General features: G+C 40.1%; 1 protein-coding gene across 2 annotated transcripts in view; it reads right to left on the bottom strand.

Moving 5' to 3' along the window:
* AHR (aryl hydrocarbon receptor) overlaps window positions 1-12,318 on the bottom strand; it is a 91,003-nt gene extending 78,685 nt beyond the window's left edge. The window contains exons 1-2 of one of the 2 annotated variants that reach the window (XM_074945818.1): window positions 11,888-12,318; window positions 986-1,173 (exon numbers count right to left, since the gene is read on the bottom strand). In XM_074945818.1, coding sequence (XP_074801919.1) covers window positions 986-1,173; window positions 11,888-11,943 — 244 coding nt within the window. In that variant the 5' untranslated portion in view covers window positions 11,944-12,318. The remainder of the gene's footprint in view (window positions 1-985; window positions 1,174-11,887) is intronic. The other variant, XM_074945819.1, reaches the window with a different exon arrangement.
* Window positions 12,319-12,598: the final 280 nt, after the last annotated feature.

The raw sequence follows: 12,598 nt of genomic DNA on the forward strand, positions 1-12,598 counted from the left end.
GTGTGGTGTTAAAGACAGACGTTAAAATGTCACACAATTTTGCTGAAAAGGCTTTCAACTAAAAGATTAGCGCCATTTTAAGCTCATTTCCTATATTAATATGGATGATAAACTTTAATTTTACATGCAATCAGAACTTCAATACTATCACAGCAAGTGATATAACAATCAACCATTTTTTTTTGTGAGCATGGTTCTTTTGCACTGCCGCAAGAGAGCCAGATTCTGGCCACAACTGGACAGATAAGAATTTCCACAGTATGGGAAGCTCTCAGCTGGCATTAAGCCAACCACCCCATTTCAGCCAAGGGGGCAGGCCAGGGAATGAAGGAGCAGCACAGAGCTTTGTTCCACCAATTCTCAGCTGGTGTGGGGAACTGTATGTTGTTGGCCCAACACAGAATAGCTCCAAGAATGCTATAACTCAAACCAGAGCCAGGGTCAATGCAGACCGGCCCACAGAACTAGGGAACCTTAACTAATTCCTTATGTTTCCCTCTCCCCTCCATTTTCCTTTGCCAAGCACAGCTTGAGCACAGGAGAGAATATGCCTCCATCAGTTTCAGAAATTAGCTTCCTCAAGCATGTTAGATGATAAAACAAATTATGTGATGGGGTTGCAGGTGTTCGATCATTTTATTCATAACAAAATTATCTTTGCAGCATCAAGGAAAACATCCAACTGATGGGAAATCCGTCTGAAAAAGTGTTAAGTGAGGAAAAGGTCTGGAAGACTCATTAAAGGTAATATTGCTTCGAAACGCAAGCTGATGAGTTAAGTGAAATGTAAATAGATACATTTGGTTCTCAAGAAACTGGACAACTGATTTTGTACAGTTACACTGTACCTCGCTGCACAACCTGACATGTCATTGAAGTATAGATACATTCAACCATTTTAAATATGAGAACAGGTGAAAGTAATATACAGCACCAAACAGTATTTTAAAAGCACTCCAAGAGAAATTAAATCTTAATCTCTTACCATCAAAGAAACTTTTGGCTCTCAGGTAACTCACACTAAGCCTAAGCACAGACAGTTTATCCAGTTTGGCGATAACATCTTGTGGGAAAGGCAAGAGGCTAGCCAAGCGATCTAACTCTGCATTCAATCTGTCTCTGTGTCTCTTGGATGGATTGGACTTGGCTCCTTCAGATGGGGACGGCTTTACTCTGTGACAAAGACAAAACACAGTATAAATGCACATTTTTTCTCAAAATGATCATATTGTCTTAGTAATTATATATATATATTTTTTAAACAGAAAGGTAATAAAGCTTTGCCATTAAACTGATGCCCACCAGCACAAATCTTTTACATTTTAACATGTAATATACTTCCCCAAAAGGACTTGCACATTCCTCAGCAAAAATTAGCTTAGATTGAAGCTAGGAAAAACATATGTCACGTGGGCATCTAAGAGCCCTGTTCGCACAGCAGAGCATTTAGTTAAAAGTGTTTGAAAGTTTAGAGATACTTAATAATAATCTGTTCTATTGTTCAGAAAAAATAATTCAAATGTCACTCGGAATGTGCCAAATACTTTATAGTGTACATTAATACTGGTATTTCAGTATTAATATTCTGTGTAAAATTGTACTCTCGCATTTACACTTGTTCACTTTTAGTGCAACATTTCTCAACATATGCTTAATTTTTGTACAGTGTTTTATTTTCTGCTTAACACTGCAAGAGTTCTAACAATTTGCTGGACACCAACATTAAGATGGCCCCTGCCCCAGATATCTTCCAATCTGGGAGAGAGACAGGTCCAAGATATGTTGGGGAGTTCCTGAGGAAGGCGTCACTATGAATGCTTGTAATGAGATTTTGAGGGTGGGAATACGTTAAATCCATTAAACCACTAAATCCACTTACAGTTCATAACATACTGAGCACTAAAATACTCTTCAACTCTTAACTAATCACAACATTTACAGTAAGTATGGCATGACAAATTGGTGAAATATACTATCCAAAACAAAGCAATAGCGTTCTTCTATGAATTATATTAGGGTGTTAATGGAAACTAGAAGCAAGATTACATAAACACCCACCATAAATTCCCAGTGCTCACTCCAAAATTTCCTACATGCAAGGCTGTGAATAGGGAACATTAATCTTACCTGAAATCATACTTGATCATTAGAAACAAATAAATTCTGAGTCTTTCAACAGATTAGAAAAGTTTATTTTAAGCATACCTGGCATGTGAGCAAAGCTAATTACAGAGGGATTAATCATTGATTCATTTTTGTGTAATAAATTCATAAAGTCAGTTTGCTACTACTTAGATTACCTTTACATGAATGTTGGCTGTGTGTGATATGCTGTCTGCAAACTCTGTTCATGCCTACGTGCTTCATTTAGTCCAAGTAGTCTTGGCAGTATTTATTTCCAAGTATTGCATTCAATCAAATTCATATTCTGCACTGGCTAGAAATTTAAAAAACCTCCCGTAATGAAATTTAGATACCACTATGTAAAACGATTTCATTACTTCCAGTTAAATGCATGACAGACAGAACTGACATCAAATAGTGAAATACATCATGTGTTTTTAGACTTCTCTTTCTTCCAGTTCCAACTACTAAGTATCTGCTGGAGGGGGGTGGGTTTTTTTTAATAGAGGGGAAAAAAATTGTCAGTATTTATTTAAATCTAAACCTTCCAAATCTACTTTTAAGAATCATGTCTTCTTATACCCGTATCACTTGTCCACTACCTCTTGATTGGGGAAAACTTGAATTTGTCTCAACTGTTCACTCTTACTATGAAAATGATGTTGTGTTGCTGTTACACACTGAAGGGGTGTAAACACTCCCCCTTTTCTTACTCAGAGTTTGTAATCTGATAGGGGCTACAGTCCAAATGTTGACAACACACACATGAAAGCCCCAGGAATAACAACCATCATCACACTTATAAACTCACTGCCATTAAAGCTAAGTTTGTTGCAGACGTAAAGGGTCAGCTTCCCCACTGCTCTGATGGAGGTTAATGGTACAGAAATGGGCAAAACAGAAGTGATGGAAAAATAAAAACGGTTATGAAAATTATGTCCATTACATAGAGAGTATATCCAAAGCAAAAACAGCACACCGTATATGGGTGTGCCATCAATTAAAATATACAGTGAAATAAATCTGGTTAAGGGCAGTATTAGAACTACCTCAATTATGAGCCTTGACTTTCTGAGGGCCACTCTGAGCCCGACATCTCTCTAAGGCCATTTGATGTCAAGATACCTGCAGCTCACCACAACCCCAGATAATATTAGTTTAGAAGTCATTCTGAAAAGCTTTTGTTCAGATAAAAGAAACCAAATAATGTTTACTTATTCTAGGGAAGCATTTGTGTACCCAGACCATGACAACTGGAATAATTCTTCAAAAAAAAAAAAAACACAAAAAACAGACTACACAACAAAAAGCTTGAATTTCAATACTGGCCAAACAACAAACTATAAGTCACCCAACATTTCCTTAACAATCCCTATTAGTAACACTAAGCCTCACTGAGTGTGAGTTGTTAACGTGCACTACTATCAGTTAATACAGAGCCAGATTAAAAAACCTATTGCTTGAAGTACAATCATTGCACGTACAGCAGGACTGAACTATCCCACTCATACACTTGTATACTTTTAAGTCAATCAACCAGGTCTACTATTCCTGCATAATAGTTTGTAGCCTCCGATTCCTGGTGGTCAGGCTTTGTCTACATTGGACTTTTGTCGGTAAAACTTCTGTTATTCAGGGGGGTGGAAAAAAAAAAAACCTCTGTGAACAGCACTTTGCCACTTTTGGCCCCCCTGCCTGGGGCAGCACCACAGCATGGCTCAGGTGGGCAGAGGCTTCAGTCCCCACTCCTGAGGTTATTTAGTAATTTTTGTTGTCAGAAGGGGGTCACAGTGCAACGAAGTTTGCGAACCCCTGGTTTAGATAGAGGGTGTAGCACTCTATGCATTACAGCAAGTTACCTGAGTGAAATTTTTGCGAATACAGACTAACACAGCTGCTACTCTGAAACCTGAGTGAAACTGAATGCTATGTCAAAATTAATCCTTGTATATGTGCTTTTTACAAAAACGGTCCAGAAAGCGGGGGCAGATTTTAAGATTGTTAAAACTACTTTAACAGTAGACTGCCCTTCCAGTCCTGCTGCTCTACTGTTTAGGTACAACTGTAGATCTGAATAAAGCGAATGGCCAGAGGTCCTTGTTTAGTTAATATATATTACAGCTGAACTAAAACCTTTCAATATTTCAATACTTGAGAGGCAGATGAAAGTGCGGTCATAGAAAGTCAAAATAAAAACAGAGTTGTCAAAGTATTATTTGAGCTGTATTTTCACTGTTCTTCTATGCCGCAGAGTCTTTAATCACATACCTTACTATGTGTGAGTTTAGACTGTATTTATTTTTTTAACACACACATATACACACACACACACGTACACAATATATACATACATACATACACACACACACACACAATAAAACCAAAGGGCTGTAGCCTTAATTTTTACCAGGAGGCCAAAGCAGTTCTGGTATATACTTCCTGATTTAAGAATAAAAGCAAATTAAAATACAATTTTGAATAAAATCAGTTGCTGAGCACCTAAAGATAAGTGAATATTAGCAGGGATCCTAAAAATCTGTTTTACACAGAAAAACGCAGAAATTGTGTTTTTACAGAGAATCTTTACTTTTTCATTTTGTGAAAAAAACACATAACTATTAATTATATTTTACTTATTCAATGCGCACAACCTCCCCCTCTTGTGATCTATTTTTGAGTACGTTTTAAATGTACAGTGGAACCCAGTTTATTCATTCTAATTGGGACCAATGCCAGATCGAATAATGAAAAATTGGGATAATCAGAAGAATTGGCAAAGAGCTTCCTATCCCTTATTTTATATGGGGTGGGAGGGACTCGGAGCTGCAGCTGCCCAGAGCTGACCACCGGATCCCCCAGCTACTGTTAGCCCGAGGCTGGAGAGCTGGATAATGGAGGCTCGAATAAATGGGGTTCTACTGTATATCAATAAAACATTGTGTTCAAAGGATACTTATGTATATTGTGGCTAGGGAACCTAAAGTTCAGTGTTTCGTTTTAAATAGCAAAAAACCCATGGATTTTTATCGTAGAATTTTGTTCATTTGGTTTTTTTTTTTTGGTCACGAAAAAAGGGATCCCTGAATATAATGCACAACTGTTTTACCGCTCAAAAAAAAAAAAAAAAAAAAAAAAAAGAAAGAGGACCTTGGAGAAGATTGACAGCACAGGCATCTGTCATATAACTGACAAACTTAATCCTTGGGGTAGTATGTGCTGCAGATGTTTTTCAACCCATCCTTAATGTTACAAAAATGGGGGTGTTATTTCTGTGCATTATTATTTAGCTCAGACAATTCAGGACGTGTGAGAAATGTGTCAGGTACATACATCATTATTTTATTTTAGAAATGAAACCAAGCAAGACATTTTGAGGACCGTGAATAAATAGCATTGAAATGGACATAAAATGCATGGTCATCGAAAAAACTCTATATTTAAATAAAACAAAAAAGCCCTTCTAAATTAAAATAGGATGTCGTCTCCCTATAGTCTCAACCACATATGAAAAGACATGTTTTTTCCCAAAAAAATTGTTATTCACACCACATCTGTTTATTACCAAAAGTGAGGCATGTTCACCATTCTCAGACAATACCACTTCACTCAGAGGAACTGAAAACTAAGCATGATTTACTTCTTTTATTCTCCCTACCACCATATTCAACATTAATAATACACTGGTTCTGATGTGCGGGGCTGGAGTAAAGAATGATAGGATGGATGTTATCTCATCTCTGTAGACTGCTGACCCCTCTGATTTGAAGTTGGGGCACACCTGTCTCAATGGTGCAACAAACCTGTTTTGTGGTTTGCCCTCAGGGGGTGACAGAACCAATGAGCTTCCAAGTAGCTTTAAAGGATCAGACTGTTCTAACTCTTCTGTCAATGGTGTGGTAGGACCCTCAGTGCATCAAGAGGTTATTATGTGCGGGGTCGTGAGCTGTCAGCCTCCACCAAAAGCCCCACTTCAACTCCAGCATTTATAATAGTGTTAAATATATACTTTTAAAGTGTTTTTAATGTATAACTAGAAGGGTTGCACTCAAAGGCTTGCTCTGTGAAAGGGATTACGAATACAAAAGTTTGAGAACCAAGGCTGTAACCTTTTGTCCTCCGCTAGGGGCTATGTCTCAACACCAACCCACTCTGTTGGCTTCATCTTAACAGTTCATTTTGATTTAAAGACTGCCTGCAACAGACAGAGCAAGAGGAGAGACTACTAGAGTACTGACAATGGAAGTTTTGTGCCAAGTTCAACAGATTGCAATATATAGCTTTTAAAATCATACACCGTGGTTGCGCACGAAGGAAAGAATTTTCTTTGCTTCCCAACATAGTGTCTTTCACTATATTTAGAAAACATTCTTAATATGCTATGTACATTTTCTTTTTAATGTCTCTCTGAAAGAAGCAGAGTACATAATAAATCTGAAATTAAAAATATGAAGTATCTTAAAATGCTATCTGCTACAAACCATCCATTTAAAGTACTGAAACCGTAAATGAATGTGCATTGTTTCTAAATAGAAAGACTGTATCCCCAGGGTGGCCAAACTGTAGTTCGCGATCCACATGCCACTCTTATCATTGAAGTGCTGCTCGCAAGCCCCCTCTGCCCCCCCACCATTCTCCACCTACCAGTCTGGGGGAAGAGCTCGGGACCTCTGCCTTGCAGTGGGATGGTGGGGTAGGAGCTTCTGTCCACTGGGGAGGAGGGTTTCGGCGCTTCAGCCCTGCGGGAGGGCACCTGCTGGGGCTCAGGGCTTCAGCAGGAGTGGGGCTGAAACTGGGCTCCCAGCAGGCGTACTCTGGCTCTCAAACTTCTGAAGATTGTCATATGTGGAGGGCCAGTAAGTTTGGCCACACTTGCTGTATACTAACTGTTTGTATTAAGTGCAATGAGAGAGAATGAAAGGTACCAGAATGAGCCTGGAAAGTGAACACCTATCTACACATGAAGAAAAAGCAATGACAGGGAAATGATCTCTACGCTGCCTCTTGAACCACCGTATATTAATCCTAGCCTGAAGGGTCACCCAGACAACCAAATAAAGCAAACATTTTTCGGGTACATTGTATATGGAGAATCCATGTAAGTAAGCATTGGACAAAGCCAATCACCTATATTTCTTGTTCATTTTTCCATTATCTAACATGCAATTAGCTTTAACTGGCATTCTAGTTTGTGTATATATGGCAATTAAACTTCTTAAAGCGCCCCCACACCAACATACCATTTTCCCACTTGTTGAAATAAAATACACAATAAGCACTAAGAAAAATGTTAAAGTATATTAAATACAAAATATCATAAGGATTAAATATATATAAACTCATAACATCAGGGGAAGGGCATTAAATGTACATAATGATCTATTTACAATGATCTATTTAAAAATCTAACTTTTGTGGATCTTGCATTCCATCCTGTTTGGTATTAAATGAACTCTATGGCTTGTTATGTATAAATGAGATTCCAGTGATTAATAAAAACCCAGGAAATTTGATAATTTGAATTCAACATATATGAAAAATAAAAAAGATACAAGCTTTGGTAAACCTTTGTTAACACCCATAGGAAAATGACCACAGGGGGGAGTCCACATCATTCAATCAATAAAAGAGAAAGAATTACATGGAGGAAAATAAACATAAAAGTAGAAAAGGTTCTAAGAAACTGTGTGTGCCCTAATGCATAGCAAGATTAAGTTGGGTGTAGGTGGTGAAATCACACTTTGTTTACCTTGCATTTTTCTTCTTTAACAAAAGACGTGGATATTCCTACATTTAAACTATCTATTGTATTTCTCCAAAAATGCAGTCAGTATCTTTTCCTTTGATACACATTAAAGTGATAGGGTAGCTCTCTACAGAAAGGATTATATTTTATACTTTATAATGTCAGGATAATAGCCCAAGATTTCCTGTGGGCTTCTGTCCTGTACACTGCAGATAACAGGACTGTTTTTTTCTGAACTGGCTTCTTCAAATTATTCTTCAAATTATTACCATGATTTTCAATTAGTTATTTTCCAGATAAAAATCAGAGTTTTTCCCATTTAGACTTTCTTGTGAACATTACATCATTATATAGATGACAAAAAAAGTTGTTCACACAAATGGGTTGTCTGTATTACAGACAATATATCACTCATGCTCCACTCAGAATTTTGGATACAGCAAGTGAAGCACAAATACACAATTCAACACAAATTTAATCTCTTCCTTATATGAAAAAAAAGTAAAAAAGCTACAATACCTCACTAAACATAACAGTATGTCAGCTCTTCTATTTTAAACTATTTTTTCAAGAGGTTTGAAATTTGCCTGGAAAAAAGCTAACTTCAAGGCAGTTATCCCACAAGTGTCCTATATATTAATTTGAGGAGTATCAGAGGCAAACTAGATCTTTTTACAATAATTAACAAGCTTCATAACAACTTTAAAAGTCAGATCTGATAATCTGCTGTTACTCTAGCATTCTCTCTCTTTTTGGCCAAGAGTATGAACTATGATCAGTTTTTAACTGGGCAAATCAGAACCCTCAGGCCTGCAGATAATGCGTCTCCCAGGACTGCTATCATAGTATAAATGCAAAATCAATGTAAAACTAAACATAAAGAGAGGGAAATAAATATGGTACACTGAACAAACAGAAATTAAGCTTGCACAAATTATTGGTCAATCCAGCCAGGTAGCAAATAATATGATTAAAAGGAGAGGGTTTTTTTTAATCTGTTATAGGTGAAGCCAAAATTACAGCTAGATTAAAAACAAAAATATTTACCTTAAGTTAAGAAAGGTTTATTTTTCCCTTTCAGTCCTAAAAAGATAAGTTATTTTATGACAAGGACACCTCAAGACCAATATTAAACTTTTAAATTTAGTTTCCACCCATATGTTGATAGACATAAAAAAAGAAAATATTCAGATTCAAATAAAGGTAAGTGTGGCAAATTAAAATAAAGAATATGAAAGACTAAGCAGCTTGAAAGTCAGACATTTTTATATAAAGGTACAAAAACAGAAACAGTTTTCAGATCTGACCAGCATTTATTAGGAAACAAAGCATTAAGACTACTCTGATCAGAAAGAGTGAATAGCTACACAACAGTTCCTTAAATGAAGATTTTTGTGTACTTTAAAAAGGATTAGTCTAAGAAAGTATGTAAACAGAGCGGGGAAGTTATCTGCGCTTGCACATAGCTGTAGAAAAAATAAATATTTCCTATATACTTGTATATCTTGAAATAGGGCAACTATTTCTTTCTAAAACATAGATTTATATTGTTGAACTGTTTCAACACTTCTATATTTTAGCATGGAAGAGGCTAGCCACATTTATATTAAGTTATATTCACATTTACTGCAGCTTCTGCAGAGCATTGGTAGAAACCATCATCTATATATATTGCTTTTACTGATTTATTCACTTCACAAACATAGTAAAATTTCATTTAAAGCAAAATACCCACTTGTACAAATACTTTAATAGCAACAGCTGTGATTGAACATGCACTCAATTAACTGATCTAAAACAGGGAGCTGAATGATATAAAGGAACTTGCTTACACGCAGTGTCCCAAAATGTTTTTCTCGTTTACTAGTATGTTACAAGGAACAACTCTTTCAAACTTAGTGTATGATTTTACTTTTTAAATACAGTTTTTTTCAGTAATGCTATTTGAAAACAAGTGCAATTAAAAAAAGAATAAAAATGTTTGTTTTGGCCATGAGTCAATAAGAAATAAGCTGTTGGGGGAAAAAAGCAGCTAATTAGACCACTTATTAAAGTAGCTAATGTATGCATCTTTATGTAATAGATAAATGTAAAAGTTAATGATTTCCTCTAGGCTGAAAGTCATTTCAGTTTAAAGTAATCTTTTAGTGAAGCAGGTACAGCCTTGGGCCCAATCCTATCTATACTTGGGTAATGTAATTGTCTTTACTCATGCAACTAAGGGTTTTCAAAATTAGGCCCTATTTTAAGAGGTAATTTTTCTTCTTTTTAAGATGTCGCAGTAATTTCTGACTTTTGTGTTTGTTTGGAGTTAAATGAATAAGTACCATAAAATATAATCAAACTTTTGACAGAATAAAAATATTAAGAAAAATTGTTTTTTTAAATATTCCCAAACAGGATAACACGATTATACATAATCTACTGTCATGCCCTTTGTTGAAATGTCCCAGGCACCTTGTCAGAGACATCCACATTCAGAACCACCACTCCAGGAATGTTACATTTTAGTGGGGTCCAGGATCTGATGTGTAAGACTTCATACAGAGTTGAAGTAATAAAATGTGCTTTATTAGTTAAAAATCACAGTACCGACTGTGAAATACTCTACTGCAGAGAGTGAATAGTAACCTACAAGCCCATCCAAATGGGGACAACCAGTCAGGGGCAGTGCACCCAGCACAATGTGCCTTTCTGCACTCCCACCACAAGTCCTAAGCAGCACAGCTAAGCACTGCACTATGACCAATAAGACATTTAAAAAGCTGCATTTGTCATTTAACTACTTTTAACAATTATTTTAGCTGGTGGGGGGCTTTGTAGCCATCGCTAGGGAACTGCCACCTTAAATGCCTCCTAGTCTAGATCAGGTAAACCAGCCACAATACAACCTAAAGTTATTTCTTCTTTCTTTCTTTCTTCCTTCCTTCCTTCCTCCCTCCCTCCCGTCCCCAAGCCCTCATTCTGCCTTTTAATTACCATCCTTATACAACTGGGTCATCAGTGCCTGTTAACAACAGGTTTCAGAGCGACAGTCGTGTTACTCTGTATCAGTAAAAAGAATGAGGAGTACTTGTGGCACCTTAGAGACCAACAAATTTATTTGAGCAAAAGCTTTCGTGGGCTAAAGCCCACTTCATCAGATGCATGCAGTGGAAAATACAGTAGGAAGATTATATCTATCTATCTATCTATAGATAGATATATCTTATATATATATATACACACACACACAATATATATATATATATATATATATATATATATATAGAGAGAGAGAGAGAGAGAGAGAGAGAGAGAGAGAGAGAGAGAGAGAGAGAACATTTTTTCATGTTCTCTGTATAGATCTTCCTACTGTATTTTCCACTAGATGTATCTGCTTTAGCCCACGAAAATTTATGTCCAAATAGATTTTAGTCGCTATGGTGCCACAAGTACTCCTCGTTCTTTTTGGTCACAACAGGACTCCGAACATAGCTAACTACAGACTTCCCTGTTTGGGGGGGGGGGGGGGAGAGAGAGAGAGAGAGGGGAGACTGAAAAGGGACCTCCTAGATCCCCACAAGTCGCGCGCACGCCCAGCGCTGCTGCCGGGGCTCCCAACCCAAAGCCGCCGACAGACTAGAAAAGCCCCCGCGAAAGGGCACCAAGCACTGCAGCAAACAGCCCCCTGCCTCTGGGGCCGCGTCCCCGGGCAAAACCCAAACAGCGCCCTGGACGAACAAGGCAAACCCGTAGCTGCCGAGGCCCACGTGGAGCGAAGCGCAGAGCCCCGGGGTTGTGGGGGGGCCGGGGGCTGCGGCAGGAAGCAGAGGCGGGGGCTGCAGACACCCACCCGGCGCTGGGCAAACGGGGAGCCGCTACAGAGCGGACACTCCGGCTAGAGGGAGAGGAGGCTGGGGGCGCAGAGCGCAGCCAGGGGCCGGTTTGGGTGAGCCGCTGACCGCCCCGCAACGACCAGTAGCGAAGCCGGCCCGGCAGCTCACCCCACCCCACCCAGCGCCCTAGCTGGACTCTTACATTTTCTGCACGGGTTTCCGCCGCTTGCGATTGGCGTAGGTGATATTGGGGTTCATCTTGCTGCTGCCGCCGCGGCTCCCCGTCCCGCAGCCGTTGCGAGTCCCCGGCGAGCCCGCTCGGCACCGCAGCCCGCAGCTGCCCGGCCCTGCCCTTCTGCAGCGCGGCTCCCCCGGCCGAGAGAGGGCGGGGAGCCCAGGTGATCAGCGCCGGCGACACCCACCAACGCCTTCTGTGCCCCCGGAAACAGGGGCAGGGGCGGCCGGGGCTTTCCAGCTCCCGCTGCCCGGCTGCCGGCAGCGGCGGCTTCTCCTGCCTGGGAAGGTAGGGGCCTGGCCACCGCACCCCGAGGCTGCTGCCGCTGCCGGCGGCTGCGACGATCCCTCTGTCCCAGTGCGGCCGCCGCGGGCCGGGCAAACGTCTGTCGCAGCTCACCGCCCCCGGCCGCTGCGGTCCCAGAGCCAGCCAGCCTCCCCCTGCTCTCCCCGCCCCGCGGGGGAGGCTCCGCCGGCTGCCTACGTGAGGGGGCGGCGTGCGCCGCCATGTTGGGTAGGTCACGCCCGGCGAGAGGCCCCCGGGACCGAGGCTGCTGAGGCCCGCCGGCAGCCCCAAGGACGCAGCAGGAGCAGCAGCCCGGCCCGCCGAGACTGGGGAGGTGGGAGACGCGGGCCCCGACGCCCGGCAGAATAGCTACCGCGGTCAACGAGAACAACA

Source organism: Natator depressus, chromosome 2 (assembly GCF_965152275.1).
Source record: "Natator depressus isolate rNatDep1 chromosome 2, rNatDep2.hap1, whole genome shotgun sequence".
Lineage (NCBI taxonomy): Eukaryota > Metazoa > Chordata > Testudines > Cheloniidae > Natator > Natator depressus.